Source organism: Argiope bruennichi, chromosome 10, assembly GCF_947563725.1.
Source record: "Argiope bruennichi chromosome 10, qqArgBrue1.1, whole genome shotgun sequence".
NCBI lineage: Eukaryota > Metazoa > Arthropoda > Arachnida > Araneae > Araneidae > Argiope > Argiope bruennichi.
Genome location: NC_079160.1, coordinates 7,479,448 through 7,496,136, shown reverse-complemented (window position 1 = coordinate 7,496,136; position 16,689 = coordinate 7,479,448). Strand labels below are relative to the sequence as shown.

Sequence of the window (16,689 nt, the reverse complement as noted above, 5' to 3'; positions counted from 1 at the left end):
CTAGCACTTAATGAATACTCGCGTATAGCTCCGCAGGAATGGCACCCATCATCCTCTCTCACTTGCGGAAGCGGATCTTAATTTCTGAATGGCCATGGCCACCTAGTAATGATATAATTTTTTAAAAATGTTTTATTCAACGCTTTTTGGAAAAAAAAAGGGGAGGAAAAGAAAAAGAATCTCATTTTGAATCGTTATAAAAAGTCAGTCAAGAAATCGGAATATGAATACGTAAACCAAAATCAAAGGCTGTTCACCGTAGAGTAAAATGCGGGTCACAATGGCCTGGTGGCAAGATCTCGGCTTCGAAACCGGGGGGTTTCAGGTGCGAGACCCAATTCTACAGTGTAAGCGTGTCTGGTGCAAGTTAAATTCGTCGGGGTCAAACGTCCTCTCGCTGCTATGGTGTGTAAGTTTAGAGAGGGGAGTAACAGTTCAAGTGTCGACCTCGCCATCTGTCGGCTGCTCAAAATTACCAGGTCCATCCCCAAATAGCTCTAGTATTGCTTTAAAATGGGACGTCACTATAACTAAACTAAACTAGCGTAAAATGCTTCTACCTGTCCTGCCAATTGAAGGACGACTCCTCAGGTGTGTTCTCGAGGGACCTGCTATGGAATTTGAGAGGTTTGGAGGTGTCCCCGTTGCTCACCGTCCCCACCGAGTGCCTGCGGCTTTTCCGACGGTCGTTGTCGTCAGCCAATGATTTGCGGCTCCTTGGGATTTGTCTGAAATTGAAACTTGTGAGAAAAAAATATCCAAATCCTGCAGACACTTACAAAATTATTTTCAAACCCACTCACCTAAAACGCGCATCCAGCGGTAAAGGTTTGGTGTCTGGTACACCGTCTTCGTGTTTCAAAACAGCCTGAAAAATATAAAATATCCATAATGTATACAATTGCATGAAAAATGAAAAGGACTTCAAAGAAATGAGGTTCAAATTCTTCACACATTGAGAATACCTGGATTTCCTTTTTAACTAGGAAATGCAACTAAAGAAGCCACGGAAATCTATTTCATGAAAATTTTGACAAACATTGCAAGCAAATATGAATATTACGGTTACAGTAAAAGCCAACTGAAGGCATTAAATTATTATTATTGTTATTATATTTTTTTAAAAACTTTTCAAGGTAAATCAGTCAAACTCCATTAAGGAAAGGGAAAAGGCGTTTTTCTATTTGAAAGTCATGTTTAAACCCTAGATTTCATATTTTTATAACGAAATTGTTACGAAAATGAGTGGTTAAAAATTCTGCCAAGTTGGTGATTATCACATAGAAACTCATATAAAAACATGACATTAGATTTAGTGACAGACTCTATCTTATTCCGATGTTTCCTCAGTCAATTATCATAATAGCCAATTGAATTTTAATGGCCTTCAATTTCACACATATCTTGGCATATTTATAAAAGTTATTTTCAAAATGTTTAACTTCATAAGCCTTAAAAATCACCTTTTTAGCATCATAATGAAGGAATACCTAAAGATATCCCAAAACGATATACGCATTTCAGCAAAGGCAAGAATGTTGGGACCAGTACAATGAAACCTGCCGTCGCTACTCAGAAAGAGAAGGTATTTAAAAAAAGTAAACTATGTACATTTTTTTATAAACAGAACTAATACAGGAACCTTTAATATTAACACAAAAATTTTCCATGTTAAGCATTCTTAACCCCCCCCCCTCCTTAATGATGATTTCTATTGTTTAGGTAATAGGCGTTTTTAGGTCTTGGGTGCTTTTCTGATTTCTCAGTGAGTTGGCAATTCAAAGACAAATACAGTAATCGAAACTGCAGCATTAGAACTCTGTTCTGCTGTCATATCTTCGTTTCGCACACAGAATCGAAGTATCTATTTGATGCAATAAAAAAGGAAGAATTTATTTTCTGAAAAAAAAAACATCTCATGGGGAAATTAAATCAAAAACCAATGCTGGCTATAATGCTATATAAGAATAGTGAAAAGTGAAAGGCTGCACAGAGCAGAGAGTTTAATTTATGTCTCTTGCTTTAAAAAAAATATTTGATGTTAATGGAATTTTAAATCGTCAGAGAGTTGGAATAGAAACTCACCTCGTATATCTGAAACTGCTGCAGAAGATCGAGGTCGGTGCCCTGCTTGGACATGTAATACTGAATGACGTTCTCCATCCCCTGCTCCTCCAAGTGGTCCACGATGTCGTAATACGTGTCTTGATCTGGAATCCCGTTCAGAGTCTGAAAAGAGTGGCGAGTAAATTTGAAAACTAATTTCAGTAAAGGAAGGAATCACAACTAAGATATTTTTTTTATTATAAATAATATTGTACTATACTTATTGGTATATATATATATAGCATGGTATTGTTAAAAAAGCATATTAAATTTCTCAGCTAGTTTGAAAATACGGAATAATAAATGGGTTTTAAAATATGAAACAAATAAAAATAGGAAGTATAAAAGTTTCCTTTAGATGCCGGTTTCAAAACCGTAGATGTTGTTATTACCTTATTGATGAGGGTCACTGCATAAACTAACAATTCCATGTCTGCCGAATCTTTTTCTTTGAGCAAATTCATGATGTTCGACCAAGGCAACATACCTGTGGAAATGCATTTTTCACATAAATGAAAATAAATGGAAAAATAAAGTTTCATCTATAGTAATGAAGAACTAGCTCATTTCAAATTTAATACACATATATATATAAAATTTGGAGGCATTAGATTAAAAATTGCACTTTCATTTTTGCCATTTTTTTTTCTTGCAACGTTCCGCTACATTTTAAGCAAAAATCGGCTTACTTCTCGGACTTTTTATTCTTTGAGTTTAGGGTCCTCTCAAGAAGAGAAGAAACTTCCACGGGAACGGTAAGCCTTCACTGCACGATGACAAAGTGATTCTACACTCTTTTGAAACGTAGTGCTCGATAAGCAATTGGACTCTTCTTGCATATAAAAGATACGCTTCCTCTGCTAACATTTGATCCAGTTATTAAATGTCTTGATAGACATTCATTTTGCCATTTGAATATTGAAATTTATAGAATATTTAATATGTCGTGATTAAAGGATAAGGATGATCAACTGATATTTCTAGTTGACAGATTACCTGCCAGAGTACTTGGCACTTCCAATTAAATAAAAATTCAAATGCCGCTATCATTGCCCAGTTACGAAAGCCTTATCCAACGACATACAAATATCTCAAACGAACCAAAAAAAATGCGCTCAGCATTAAGCTCAGAAAAATGCTGTAGGAGACTCCTATAAGTGAAGTCTTCGTTTTTCTAAGATGTAGGAAGAAAACATAGAAATAATTCAAAATACCTTTCTCGGAATCGACGAGGTTGACAGTGTTCATGAGCAACAGGCTGTTGGAATCGGAGTACTCGACAAACACCAACAGTAGCTTGAGGGCCGTCTTCACGACCAGCCGGTACTGGAAAGAGAGGCATCATTCGGAGACATGAACGAGAGAGAGAAAGAGGGCGAAGAGGTGAGGAAGGAGAAAGCTTCTTACCTTGGAGGAGATGAGGGAGTAGAGCCACTGGATGGTCTCTATGTGTTCGATGACACCGTTCATGCCGTCCACGTACAGCATCACTTGGCCCAAGGCTGAAAGGAACAAAAATAACTCTGTACAACTTCAATGAACTTCGTGTTTCTGCATACAGTGATTCCCTCATCATCCGTGATTCAAATATTTTCAATTTTAGAATAAATAAAAGATTCAAGTGCATAATATAAGTACAATTTGTCCAATCTTTTCGAAACAGAGTCAGATATTGATTGAACCAATTATTTCAGAGGCTGACCACAATCAGCTATGGAACTCTAACAACAGAGCGACCCGCCGGTGTAGTGCGGAAGTATGAATAAGGGGTTCCAGCTTAAGTGTCGTTCTCGTCATCTGATCGTGGTTCAAAATGACAAGATCCGTCCCAAAACAGCCCTAGTGTTGCTTTAAAACGGGGCGTTAATGTAACTAAACTAAACTAAAACGGTCGAAGCGATAGATATGTGAGTTATCTTAGGTTCGAATTCACCTGATAAAGTAAATATTAGTTTGACAGATGATCTCGGCTCGACTGAGAAAGAGTTAAAAATTTTGGAGACATCAGATTCTAATGAAGAAAAGTACTCCAGTTATCTAGTTGCGCTCCAAGTTTTTGAAGCGAAAAAATGTATCAAATGAGCTTATTAGATCAACATATAGCAATATTTAACCATCAAAGAATTTATATTTTTATATGCAATAATCTGACTTTTGTCCTGTTCGGGGCATTACTGTGCAGACTAAACATGACTGTCTAAAAAAAAAAGGAATTAAATGTTTTGAAATAGAGTTGCGAAAGAGCATTGTCGCAAACCATTAATCGAAATGAATTCATAGACAATCTCATTTCTAGAAAAGACCATATTTCCTTGCAATATTAGTTCGTCAAATTCATCCGAAATTCTCCAAAAAAGCAATACCGTAAGGAATTAAATATGAAGTGTCAATTAGGTGCGAGTCAATAAAAGCAAAAATCCTGATACATTTTAGTTCGTAGAGTTAGCTCTAAATGCAAACAACAGAATAGATTTACAAATACCATAAAGCTTAGGTAAATTTCAGCGAAGATTTTGTGACAGTTAATTAAATATTTGTTTATTATTGAAAAAACAAGAGAATATCTTTCAGCCTGAGCAACGCAGGTTTAGTTTAGTTTAGTTATATCAATGCACCGTTTTAAAGCAAGACTAGAGCTGTTTTGGGACGGATCTCGTCATTTTGAACCGCCGTCAGATGACGACGACGATACCAAACTTCCGCACCACACCAGTGGGAGAACATGAGCTGCGCAGGATATATCAGATTATTAATGGAATGAAATGAAGGCGATGGATGAAATCCAATGACTCACCCCTCAGTATGTAGTTTTGGTAGTTTTGGTCCGCCTCCGAGCCCACTTTGACGAGGCAGGCCAGGCCATCGTTCTGCACGAACTCGTGGACCAGGTCTTTGTCATCCTGCAGAAAAGGAAGCGAGATTCAGTTATTTCATTTCGAAATGAATTGAGATTAATTGAATGGAAAGTCAATTCCTCTCACCTGGAAGATCTGCTTGAGGGAGAAGAGGGCTCTTCTCAGCTCTCGGCCAGTGGAATTAAGAAGTTTCTCTGAAAAGAAGTGAAGTCATCAGAAATTCGAATGAATAACTTTACAAAATAATAATATAATATAAAATATATATAATATAATATAAAATACATATATATTATAAAGTAAATAAAGTCAGAAAAACTAAAAGGAAACTACACATCTTTGGAATCGGTGGTGGTGCATGCAAAGTAGATATGGTGGTGCTATACTGAGCAGTCATGTATTCCAACATAACTTCAGCTTTGCTTTTTTTCCAAAACTAATTTTGAATTAATGAATGAAAATTAATATATTTTTGGATTAATGTCAATGTGTAGAGATAGTAAGTTTATAAAATTTTTAAGAGAGACAGCTCATATTAAGAAATTTCTAATTATTATTATAATTTTATTATAATTTTAACGTCAAGACACATTTTATCAGCATTTTTTTCTTTATTCTCCTTTATAAAGATTTAAGGAATTGTAACCGAATTGGGGGAAAAAATCATGGTAATGATGATTTCACATGTAGTAAAAAACATTTCGAATTTATTTACAAGAAAATATTATAGTAAAATATTTTGAATTATAAATTAATTTTTATTAATTTTATTTTAGCCTTCATTTTCATGTTTATTTTCAAATTAAGGGCATGCAAAAGTATTTTCTCTTAATAAAAATGCACCAGGATTAAACTCCACAACCCAAGAAATAAATCTATAAAGAGATGATGATAGATTACACAAAATCAAACCAGTCAGAAAGTACCGTGTCCTAAGTAATTAAAAATCATAGATTTACAGATAGGGACAGATGTTATTTTAGAGATTTGAATTCTTATCATTTATATATAGGATAAAATGAAATAAAATTGAAACCGCTGGTTAAATCAGGTTTGTTAACGGATCTATTTAAACACATTTTGAAATTTCCTCTTTTGCAAGTGGAAAAACGAAATCAGCGACATCTGCATAGTTCTGTGTATTATACATAGATGGCAGCACGATATAATGCTTTCATCTATATTCATCTATGGAGAAATATGTATGAGAAACGTGTGCTAACCATTTCAGACATTCTACCTGAACAATAAAAATTCGTTATCCTTCTGAAAACATAATCGTTCGAACTATCCTCGAATGAACGAAAAGAATTTATTAAAGACGTTGAAAAGTGTGTATATTAAGGTTAAAGTTTTATTCCCATGTCAGTGGCATAATCAGGCAGCTTTGAGACTCCTGGAAACTATTTCGAGGAAACTTAGAAAATTAAAACTCATTAAATTAATTATAATTAATTATAAAAAGTGTTTCATTTTTTGGAGGGATGCTTACTCATTATTAATAATGATTAAGAACTTATAATGGAAATAATTCATATCTATTTGTAGTTCTTTTTAGTAGACAGTTTTTTATTCACTTACTTTTATGAATGAACATTATTTTAAAGTTTAGCTCAAATTATCTATGTCAAGCTTTTAGTCAGCAAATGAATATATATTAAGTACTCAATTGGACAATTTTGCTAGAATGGGCAACTTTTTTTGTCCAAGAATTTCATTCATTTCAATTTTGAAAATGAACGTTCGGTACTCGTGATAGTGCTAAGAATAGTTAAAAATAACACCAAAGCAACACGCGTTTCAGGAAGATTCGAAAACGCAGATCTGTTTTACATATATAGGAGAATTTTTATCTATTCTGTTAAATGCGGGGGGGGGGGGTGCCATATTGAACATAACACACCATAGCAGCTTCGCCTTGTTTTAATCCACTTATGAGTTATGGTAGTTAGACGAAAATTCCACCGACTATGGGGGAAAAAAAAAACCTAATTTTGGAATTTTTTTTTTTTTTTTTTTTTAGGTTGGCACTAAAAAAAACAAGCATAAATTTGGAAAGAGCAGAAGATGACGTCACTTCATCCAGAACATCTGGATTTAACGAAGGTTACAAGCGCTGAAACATTGCCGAAGTACAAAATAGAACTGGGATCAAAATGTTCCAAATACCCTTCCAATTACAACGATCAAATTTACCAGAAGCATGTCGATTTTATTAGCTTTTGAATGAGTTCTATAATAAAGCATGTCGATGGTATAGTTCAGAAGAAATCGAGGCTTTTGCTTGCAATGCAGAACATTTGGGGGACCATGATGGATTCTGATTTCAACTTTCAATCTTCAGTCAGCAGCTTCGCAACGATATGGTTTATTGCAGAGTCATTCGAAATCTGATAGAACGGACCTTCTTTTGATACACTTAACTGTTTACAGCATATATTTGGCTGACTTACAGTAGTGTCCCTGTAAATATATAGGTTTAGTATCTTTCTATATAGAGAATTAACTCCCATTTGGAAATTCAACAATTTTATTAATATTACACTAGCAATACCCCTAACAGGTGAAGGCATGTAACTCTACAAACATCTGGCCAATATCGAAAGAGAAAAGCACTTTATGTTGCTTTTGTCTTTTGAAGTGATATACACTTTTCTTTTAATTTCTTTTTATAGTATCTCCGCTTTTATATCCTATTTGGCTTCTCCTTCCGCATTCGTCTATGACGACATTTGGGGTGAAGACAGTATCTTTCCATTTTATTATTTGTGTTTGTAGAAAATGCTTTTTTTTGTGTGGTGGCCCACACTGGTTTCATCCCCAGATGAACAATTAATACTTTGGCTGCTTTATTTTATTCTTATATATGTAAATAATGTTGCAGTAAAATTTTATTATATTTTCGTAAAGCTGAAGACTATCTCGGATCGGAGCCCAGTTAAGACCGTTGTCTTCTGATGCTTTGCTAATTCTGCAACACTGTAATCTTAATATCTATGCATATATATATACAAAATAATGCAAAAAAACAGTCAATCATTGACTTGTCATTAAAAATTTTTCAAAAAATTCTTTATCCGAAAATATTTATTCTCGATAATTAAAGAAAAAAATGATAACATGAGAATGACTCATCTTCTCATCCCAAAAAATCCAGAAGAAAGGAAAAAAAAAAAAACGATTTATCCCCAATGTTGTATTTACTTATATGCTATGCAAGAGGTTTTTTTACTCTCTGATTGCAGAAAAACTTAAAATATGACGATTCATACAAAACTCGAGGTCTAATTACTTAACGATTGCAATACCTTCTCTTTCTGTTTTGTTTTCATAGTGGTAAAGAGATATATATATATTTTTTTTGAGTTCTTCTTTAAAAAAATTGTATCTTCCGTTACATTGAAGCTCTTGGCATCGACTCAGCCTATAATGAAAACTTTTCAATAGCTGTTTGGCATTACAAGAATACAAGTAAGGTTTTTATAACTGCTCATAAGACTAAAAAATAAATGAGGGTTTTCAAAGGCTTCTATGATCCGAACAATCAAAACAGCGCAGCGAATTCATTTTCTTATTGATGATCGAAGGTTCATCGACATTCTTTATAGGATATGAATTATTTCTTGCTGCATAAGCCAATTAGGCCCTAATACGATTTCGTACCTTCAACGCCTCGCTGCTCAGCAGGTTTTAGTTAATGGCGCGGAGGCAGCCCTCTCAATTAAATCAACACTTTGAGTGACTTTTCCACTTCTCACTTAATGGTGGAAACATGTGGGAAAAATGCAATGGAATGCGCACATTTTTTAATGCGTCCTTACCACTCTGTCGTCGCACATCGATACATTTTCGGAAAGATTTGGGCAAAATAGACGGGGGGGGGGGGAATGTAAAGCGATGCAGCGACAGAAGTTTTTTCTGAAGTGCTCTTATTTTCCTCACAGTTCTCTGCGTTGTGAATGATGGATGGAATTTATTATATAGTTTTATCACCTGAAATGTAGATGGGCATCGATTTTTTAACTCATTTCCAAAGCGGGCTGTCTTCTATTCCTAAGCAAGCGAACGGAATTTCTTAAAAAATCCAAAGGTGCACTGAGTGAAATTCAGTACTTCTTTATTGACACTAAAATTGCTGATCTGAATCAAATTTTAGTTTCACTTAAAAGAATAAAAAATGCTTCAAAATGCATATTCAGTTATTCTTCACTGTACCCAGAAGTAAATATCTTGCACAAAACTGGTGGGGAATCACTGCCGAATAACTGTTGACGACTGCCTTGTTTTGCTGCTGGAGACGCAAAAGCATGACGTATTTAAACCAGATAAAAGGATCCATCCATTAAGGAGAGTGCGCAACGCTTTTGTGACGCCAGGGTTAGAGGAGGTGAAAAAAGATGCGAGTTTCGACAAGCGAAATGAATGCGAAAGGGAGTGGGTCACTTCCACCAGAAGGTACGACGTGGATGAGAGATGAAAAACTCTCTTTTCACCCTCCAGCATTAAGAGAACGATTAATGGCTTCCATTACGTCCGCAACGCATAACCCAAATAGCCTCTTAGCCAAAGATACGATCCTCATTTAAAATGTAAGCAGAAAGTGTTCGACATCGCATTTGAGCCCAGATGGCAACATTTTCAAAAGAAAAATAGAGTTGTTTTGATTTTTTCCCCTCACAAAAGCCAGATTCGGCCATGGTACAATAATCTCACAATAAAACATCGATCTAAATATTTTCAATAGAATATTTCGTTAAAACTTATTGCTTAAAACTTAAATCATTAAAAAAATGTTTTAATAAGTGATTGGAAGGGAATTAAAATCTGAAACAAGATAAATAAAGAATTTTCGAAATTGACAAAAACGTTAAAGAGTGGACAAAAGGGGTGGGGAGCGATTAGGCTGCCGAATTTTAGCATCAACATCTCGCATGCCTTTTGATAATGAAATACGAACCGTAATTATGGAAAACATTTAAGTCCACACGGCATCTTATACTAACTCACCAGATAAAAAAATTATTTCTGAGATCTCAAAAGAACAGCAGTCGCATCCGTCGTCGTCTTCTGAAAGTTAGCGAAACGAATGAGTAAAAAGTACCGTCAAAGTTGCGCATTTGTTCGCAAAGAAAATACAAAACTAATCAGCGCGAACATTCTCCTCTCAACTTTCATATAATAAGGGGTATATCGGACATTTATTGCTATTTCATCGATATAAGAGCGGGTATTTAATCATGGGGTTTTGTTATTGTTCCTGCCTTATAAATTTAGTAATTTAACAAGTAAAATTATAGATATAAAATATTCTGTGATTCGATGCACGTGTCGGGCAAATCATTTCAGCAAAAAAAAAAAAAAAATTCAAGATACGCATCTCAATCGAAAGAATCGAGTTCGCATCGATTGGTTGGAACCAAAATTGAATGCATTGTTTGTTTATTTCATTGTTGAGATAGCGCTTTCCCATGGGCAGTCAAACAGCCAGCCAGCCCGTTGAGAGCGTTTCGAAACTCCACCAGAGCTATTCGAGACCTCAAAGCTATTTTTCAACCAGATGGAATGACCTTCCCTAACAGTTTTTTTCGTTCATTTCTGCGGTGCAAAAGATTCGTTGGTTTTAGAGGAAAATCATGCACAAATCCCATCGCGTTTTAAATTATGGACGTGGATGAACAGAAAGCGAATCTTCTATTGACAGATTTTACCCCCTATTAGACAAAAATCTCCTATACCATACTACTTGGCCATATACTACTTTTCATCTGCACAACTTGTTCCTTTTTTGAATTATCAAGCTCACGTGCTGACAAAGAGGCAAAATTCCGAAAAAGCCCTTCCAGAATGCGGGAGAGAGAGTCATGCAGTTCTCCATGCAGAGTTTTTTGATAACCGCAGTACTTTTTTCTTCGTATGTGATGAAATTTGAAAAATGAATCTTTTGAGGGGGAAAAAAAGGCCTGTTGACAAATGTAACTGAATAAGTATTTGTCTTCATCAAATATATTTTTATTAATTAAAATTAAATTAATAAAAACTATTAATTGACGCCAAACGAAATTCATTCAATAATTTATTAATGAAAAATATTAACGTGAAGACATATTCTTAAAAGTGCGAGGCACTAACCCTAAACAAAATGGAAAATTTTAATCACGTTTATAAATTCTTTGCCGTTTTGCAAGAAAAGTCGTCTGATCCGGAACAAGCAGATGTGGAACAAATATGCTTTCAATGTCAGAAATATACATCTCGGAACGATTTTTTTAATAATTAATTAAAAATCAATCGAGATTTTGATTTTTCTTCTGATTAACTTACGAAAATAATGTTGCACACAAATTATGTATACAGTATTTTAAAAGTTATAAATTTTAATATTAACAATTTTATTTCCTGTTATTTTTCCTTGATTAAAATAAATCTTAAAAATATTCTTATGCAAAACTTGAAATAATATTTTCCAGTACTGTAATGAAATTCAAACCAAACCGCTGTTATTGTTTCATCGAATATTTAAACCGCGCGCTTTTCTTTCATTTTTAAAAGTCAAAGAATGAATATTCTTTTAATGTTTATATATTCTTTGACTGTGTAATAATTCATTATTTTCTGGTTCTATTTTGTTCTTTGTGAGTGTGCACAAACTGTAAAAAATTAACTATGTTAAGGAATATTTGTCAGGAATATTTGAACTCAGTGTTCCTTAATCTTTTCATCAACGTGTTTTAACCGAGACAGTGGGCTGTTAGATGTGTACACTTGGATTGCACGGGACCAATTTAATGTTGCAATCAACAATGGATGAAGAAGAAGAAAAAGAAAAACAATGTGAATCTATTTATTAGACAAAAATTCGATTTTTACGCCCTTTCGACAATTTCTTCGTCTCTGCTTAGATTTATTCTGGCAAAAAGCATAAAAAAAATGCATAGCAACTAAAATAAATTTACTTCAATTTCTTTCTTAATTCACAGATTAAAAATTCTTTTCGAATGAAATCACGAGTATCAAGTTATACACAAGCAATATCACTAAATAAAGCGCAATTTCCAACTCGCAAAATAATGCAAAAAAAAAAAAAAAAGGCATCTTCAATTCAAAAGTTAGTTTCGAAATGTAAGCAGATGTATTACACGCCCATTCCGAATTAAATTACCACCTGTTCTACGAAATAAAATATGAGACCAGCTTACTCCATTGGAAGAGGTTCACGACCTCGAGCAATATCTAACAGACTCTGTCAGAGTTAAAATCCACGAGAACCAAGAGGAAATTCAGCAGATGTTTATTTCCATTGTTCGCCAAATTCCGATCAAACCTTCAATTAAAATTAAACAAAAGGTAGCTCGAAAATACTGAATAATATGCCATAAGGCATTAGCTAAACACCCCTCCCTTTGAGGCATCGAGAATGCTCTAATCCTATAATAGGGGTGATGTTTGCAAAAAGTTCCTTTGCACAAAGCGAAATGCCCCAATTAGCCACGACGGAAAGGTATCCCAACATCAAAATACTTCTAAATTTAAATACAATCGATGATAGTACCATGAAAATGGATTTTCCACACACCTGCCCAGTGACGTCACGGGTCAAGGTCATGCGAACGGGCAGTCGCCTGACCGATTGAAGCAGCATCGTGGAACGACTCACGGATTGAATGACCTGTGGAGCTACCCACTGACTGCGATTCTTCGGACGGACAGACACTTGCCTTTCGCTCTGAAGAGTTTTTTTTTTTTTTTCGAAACTCAGTCAGCTCATGTGTTCAGTGGCGCGGTAAAAATCAATGATGCTATGGGCAGTTTTTTTTTTTTTTTTTTGGCCTCCATTTGCTATTGGTGGCTTAGTTAGTAAACATTGCATCCGAGGCATCTTTTTTTTTTTAAATTTCTTGATTATATTTGACTTAAAAAGGTCACACGTTCGAATGTTTTCTATCCATGAAGCTCACCAGCACTTCATTCCTTCCCGAAGAAGGAATTCCTCTTCAAGGAATTTCCTCAAGAAGGATTTCCGCTTTGTTATGGAGAGACCTAGAGTAAAGCAAAAGTGTCATTTTCCATTTAATTATTAAATAAAGATCTCGCAACTAAAAAAAATCCTTTCTGGAGGGTCTGTCTGAGAACACCATGTTCAGAATTTGAAAAATGAAATTTGGTAAGTGGGAGTGAAAAGAAATCGCTCATTTCTATGACGTTCTGAGGAGATGCGTCAGCGTATAAACATGGTTAAATCAAATGTAAAAAAAAAAAAAGTGAAATTTGGACAAAACGAAGAACTTAGGTGAAATTGTTGGTCTCAATTCATTGATAGTTGGTCTTGTCACCAAAATTTTAAATCCGTCTATCACACTGTGGATGGAAAGATTTCCAAATGATGAATCAATTCTATTATCTATAACCACGAAATATCGAATACGCCTGACGGGATAAGCAGACATTTCTCCCCTCGACATCCTCCTATACTTAGCATATCATATTCTCTTTATGTAACTCTGCATTCCTTGAGTGTATAATGGAGCGGTGGAGGAAATCCAAAAGCAAGTCTAAAAGGTGTGTTAGTGACTCAATGTATTACGTTTTGCGTTTCGTTGAGTAGTAAAGAAAGCTGATGATGACTTTTGAATTTTTTTTAGCCCATCCGGGTGTTTCATTGAAAGTTGAGAGATGTCGGACTTACCGATGATGGCGTGGACCCGCACTGAGAGCTGCGTCCTCAAGATGATGGCATTCTTTCGGCTGAAAAGAGAAAAAATTAAATTGTTTATTTTTGCATGGAACATAACTCAAACACATAAATAAGCGAAAGAAAACGCTACCAGCGCTGCATTGCCTTCACTGATATGTTGTTGCTTTCGCACTGCATAACTTACAGTAATATGAGAAATCGCAACAAAAGTGTGAATCAAAATCAAATTGCTAACAACAAGTTCATTTCACTAAGTAATTTATCTAAAATGTGGGCATAAAAATAATCGTAGAAGCTGAGACAGAAATACTGTAAGTCATATCACTGACTCTTCAACCCACCCGAAGGCACACGAATAAAATAACTGAATGACCGGACCGCCGCAACTGCAACAATGACGGGAACTTTGGTTGAGACCTAAGGGCCAATACCGGCCACATTACAATCCTTTCCTAAGGAAGTACGTCCCGTCAGTTAGTCCCCCCCCCCACCTTTTCGTGTACCCTCCAGGGTGGCGAGAACCGGAAGCTTCTCATTCTCATGTCGAAGTGCCCCACCGAGGGGTACAGAAATACAGTAAGCAAAATGACATTTTAATCACATAGATAATATGCACAAATAATCCAAATCGCATTCCAATATCCAGTTTAAACAGTTAAAATTAAGGCAAATACCATGCTAAAAGTGGATCATAAACGAAATTTTGCACCTATGTGCGTGCGATTTTGAATTGAGTTGTGTGTGTGAGAGGGGGGGGGGGAGTAATTCATATTTTTGTAGATAAGATAAATAGGCGTCGCTGTGAACTCATTTTTGAAAAAGTAATTATACCAACTTTCTTTTTAAAAGTTTAGTTTATTAACGTCCCGTTTTAAAGCAAAGCTAAGGCTATTTTGGGATGGACCTCGTCATTTTGAACTGTGGTCAGATGACGAGGACGACGCCTGAGTTCGCACCCCTTCTCCAAACTTCCACACCACACTAGCGGTAGGACGTTTGCCCCGATTGATTTAACGTGCATTAGACCCGTAAACACGACGGTTCTTCGGTGGAATCGGATCCCAAATCTGAAATCCTCCGGTTCCCAAGCCGATATCTTACCACCAGGCCACTGCAGTCCTGCCACTTAAATGAAAATATAAACTGCAGGTGTGCTTTTGTTATCATGGGCATTTGATGTTGCTTGCCCGGCAATTGCAGTTGCAATTTCTGAAACTCTATGTGTATTGCAGCCGATCCCATCAAATCCCCGAAGTCTCATTCTGTACAAAATGCAAAATCATTTGCGAAAGTTTGTGACAGAAACAGGTGAGACTTGTCACTCGATCTGGTAATGTTACAGTTTCACATAATGTTCGTGAAAAATTTCTTGAAGTGCAGTATAAAAACAAAATTGAAAATATTAGAGTTTAACGCGAAATTTAAATGCAAATAACTAATATCGCAACACCTCCTCCCCCCTATTGGTAAAACATTAACTTTTTACAGGAGTCTAAACCGCACTCTTAAAAGATCATCAAGGCCTAATTTGTAGTTTTCACACAGCAATTGTCCCATTCAATTTATACTTAATTTTTTCATTAATAATCGAAACGTATTCTCTTCATTGCGGAGTAAAGTTTCATCTTCGAAACTGGAGGATTTCAGGTTCGATACCCGATTTCACCGAAGAACCGTCGTGTAAGCAGGTCTATTGCACTTTAAATCCGTCGGGGCTAAATGTCCTCTTGCTAGTGTGGTGTGGAAGTTTGAACAGGAGGGTACCAACTCAGATGCCGACCTCGCCATCTGACCACGGTTCAAAATTACCCGGTCCCTTCCCAAATTGTCCTAGTATTGCTTTGAAACGGGACTTTACTATAACTAAACTAAACTAGCGTAAAATGCTTCTACCTGTCTGTGGCGGAACTCTTACAACAAAGCGTCCCACTGGTGTGGTGAGGAAGCATGAAGGGGGTATGCCAGCTTAGGTGTCGTCCTCGTCATCTGACTGCGGTTCACAATTGAGAGGTTCTTCCCAAAATAGCTCTAGTGTTGCTTTAAAACTGGGCTTTAATGTAACTAAACTTCATTATGACATAATTTCATGCTAATATTGCTTTTAGCGCCTCGTGCTCTCTAGATTCTTACTTAAGGTCCCTACTTTTAGTACAAAATTTACTTTCTACTCATTAGTCTTTAATTTATAATGAGTTATAATAAATTTATAGGAGTTTTGCAATTATTTCTTTTTGTCATATTTAAAACATGATGGGACCATTAAGTAGAATTAAAATTTAATACATTAATCAATTAATCGATGATTAAGTTTATACATATTAAAATAATGTGCTGTCATTGACAGCACATTCAATACGTAGGAGTTCATGCTTTCGAAATCCTTGTCAGGATATAAAAGAAAAACCGTTCACAAAATTCTTCCTTTTAAGCCAGAAGAATATTAGGTTAAACAAAAGTTTACTGCTTATGCGACCCATCGTTTATTTCATGCCTGATACTGATTGAAATCGGTGCGGTTTCTGCCGTGTGTAAAGCGAAAGATTGCCGCTCGTCCGGAATGCCACGGATGTTGTGCGAACACAAATTCTCTCGACCTCGGTCCGACAACAACAATGGTCCGCGGAGGCGGAAGCCTTCGATTTTATGGTTTATTAACTTCTCATTTTAGAGCCAAAGACGTTGTACGACCCCTCTGATGTCATCGAACAGAGTGTTCGCATGTAAATACTGAGAAGAGGTTGACTCAGACCTTCCAGATTGACACTCGGATTCGCAAACGAGAATAATGCGGGCTTTTGCAATGATTCATACAAATTAAAGAGAGTGACATAGCAATGATTCATGTAGCTCGAAAAGAACTGTTATCTTTCTGTCACATTCTTAAAATAAACGAAATACTTATTTTAAATAACGAATTTTAAGAAGAAATTCTGAAAATATACAATTATTAAAAAAAAAAAAAAAAGTTGAATCACCCCCCCCCCAAATGTGAAAGCAATGCAAAGCCTGACATCAGATTGAGAATTGCATCATATT

The 16,689-nt window shown here is 35.6% G+C and overlaps 1 protein-coding gene across 1 annotated transcript in view; it reads right to left on the bottom strand.

The window, feature by feature from the left end:
* LOC129989010 (FH1/FH2 domain-containing protein 3-like) overlaps positions 1–16,689 on the bottom strand; it is a 249,089-nt gene that overhangs the window by 24,443 nt on the left and 207,957 nt on the right. The window contains exons 7-15 of the mRNA XM_056097316.1: positions 13,645–13,703; positions 5,088–5,155; positions 4,901–5,006; positions 3,514–3,608; positions 3,321–3,432; positions 2,499–2,593; positions 2,086–2,229; positions 804–868; positions 561–728 (exon numbers count right to left, since the gene is read on the bottom strand). Of these exons, the coding sequence (XP_055953291.1) occupies positions 561–728; positions 804–868; positions 2,086–2,229; positions 2,499–2,593; positions 3,321–3,432; positions 3,514–3,608; positions 4,901–5,006; positions 5,088–5,155; positions 13,645–13,703 (912 nt within the window). The remainder of the gene's footprint in view (positions 1–560; positions 729–803; positions 869–2,085; positions 2,230–2,498; positions 2,594–3,320; positions 3,433–3,513; positions 3,609–4,900; positions 5,007–5,087; positions 5,156–13,644; positions 13,704–16,689) is intronic.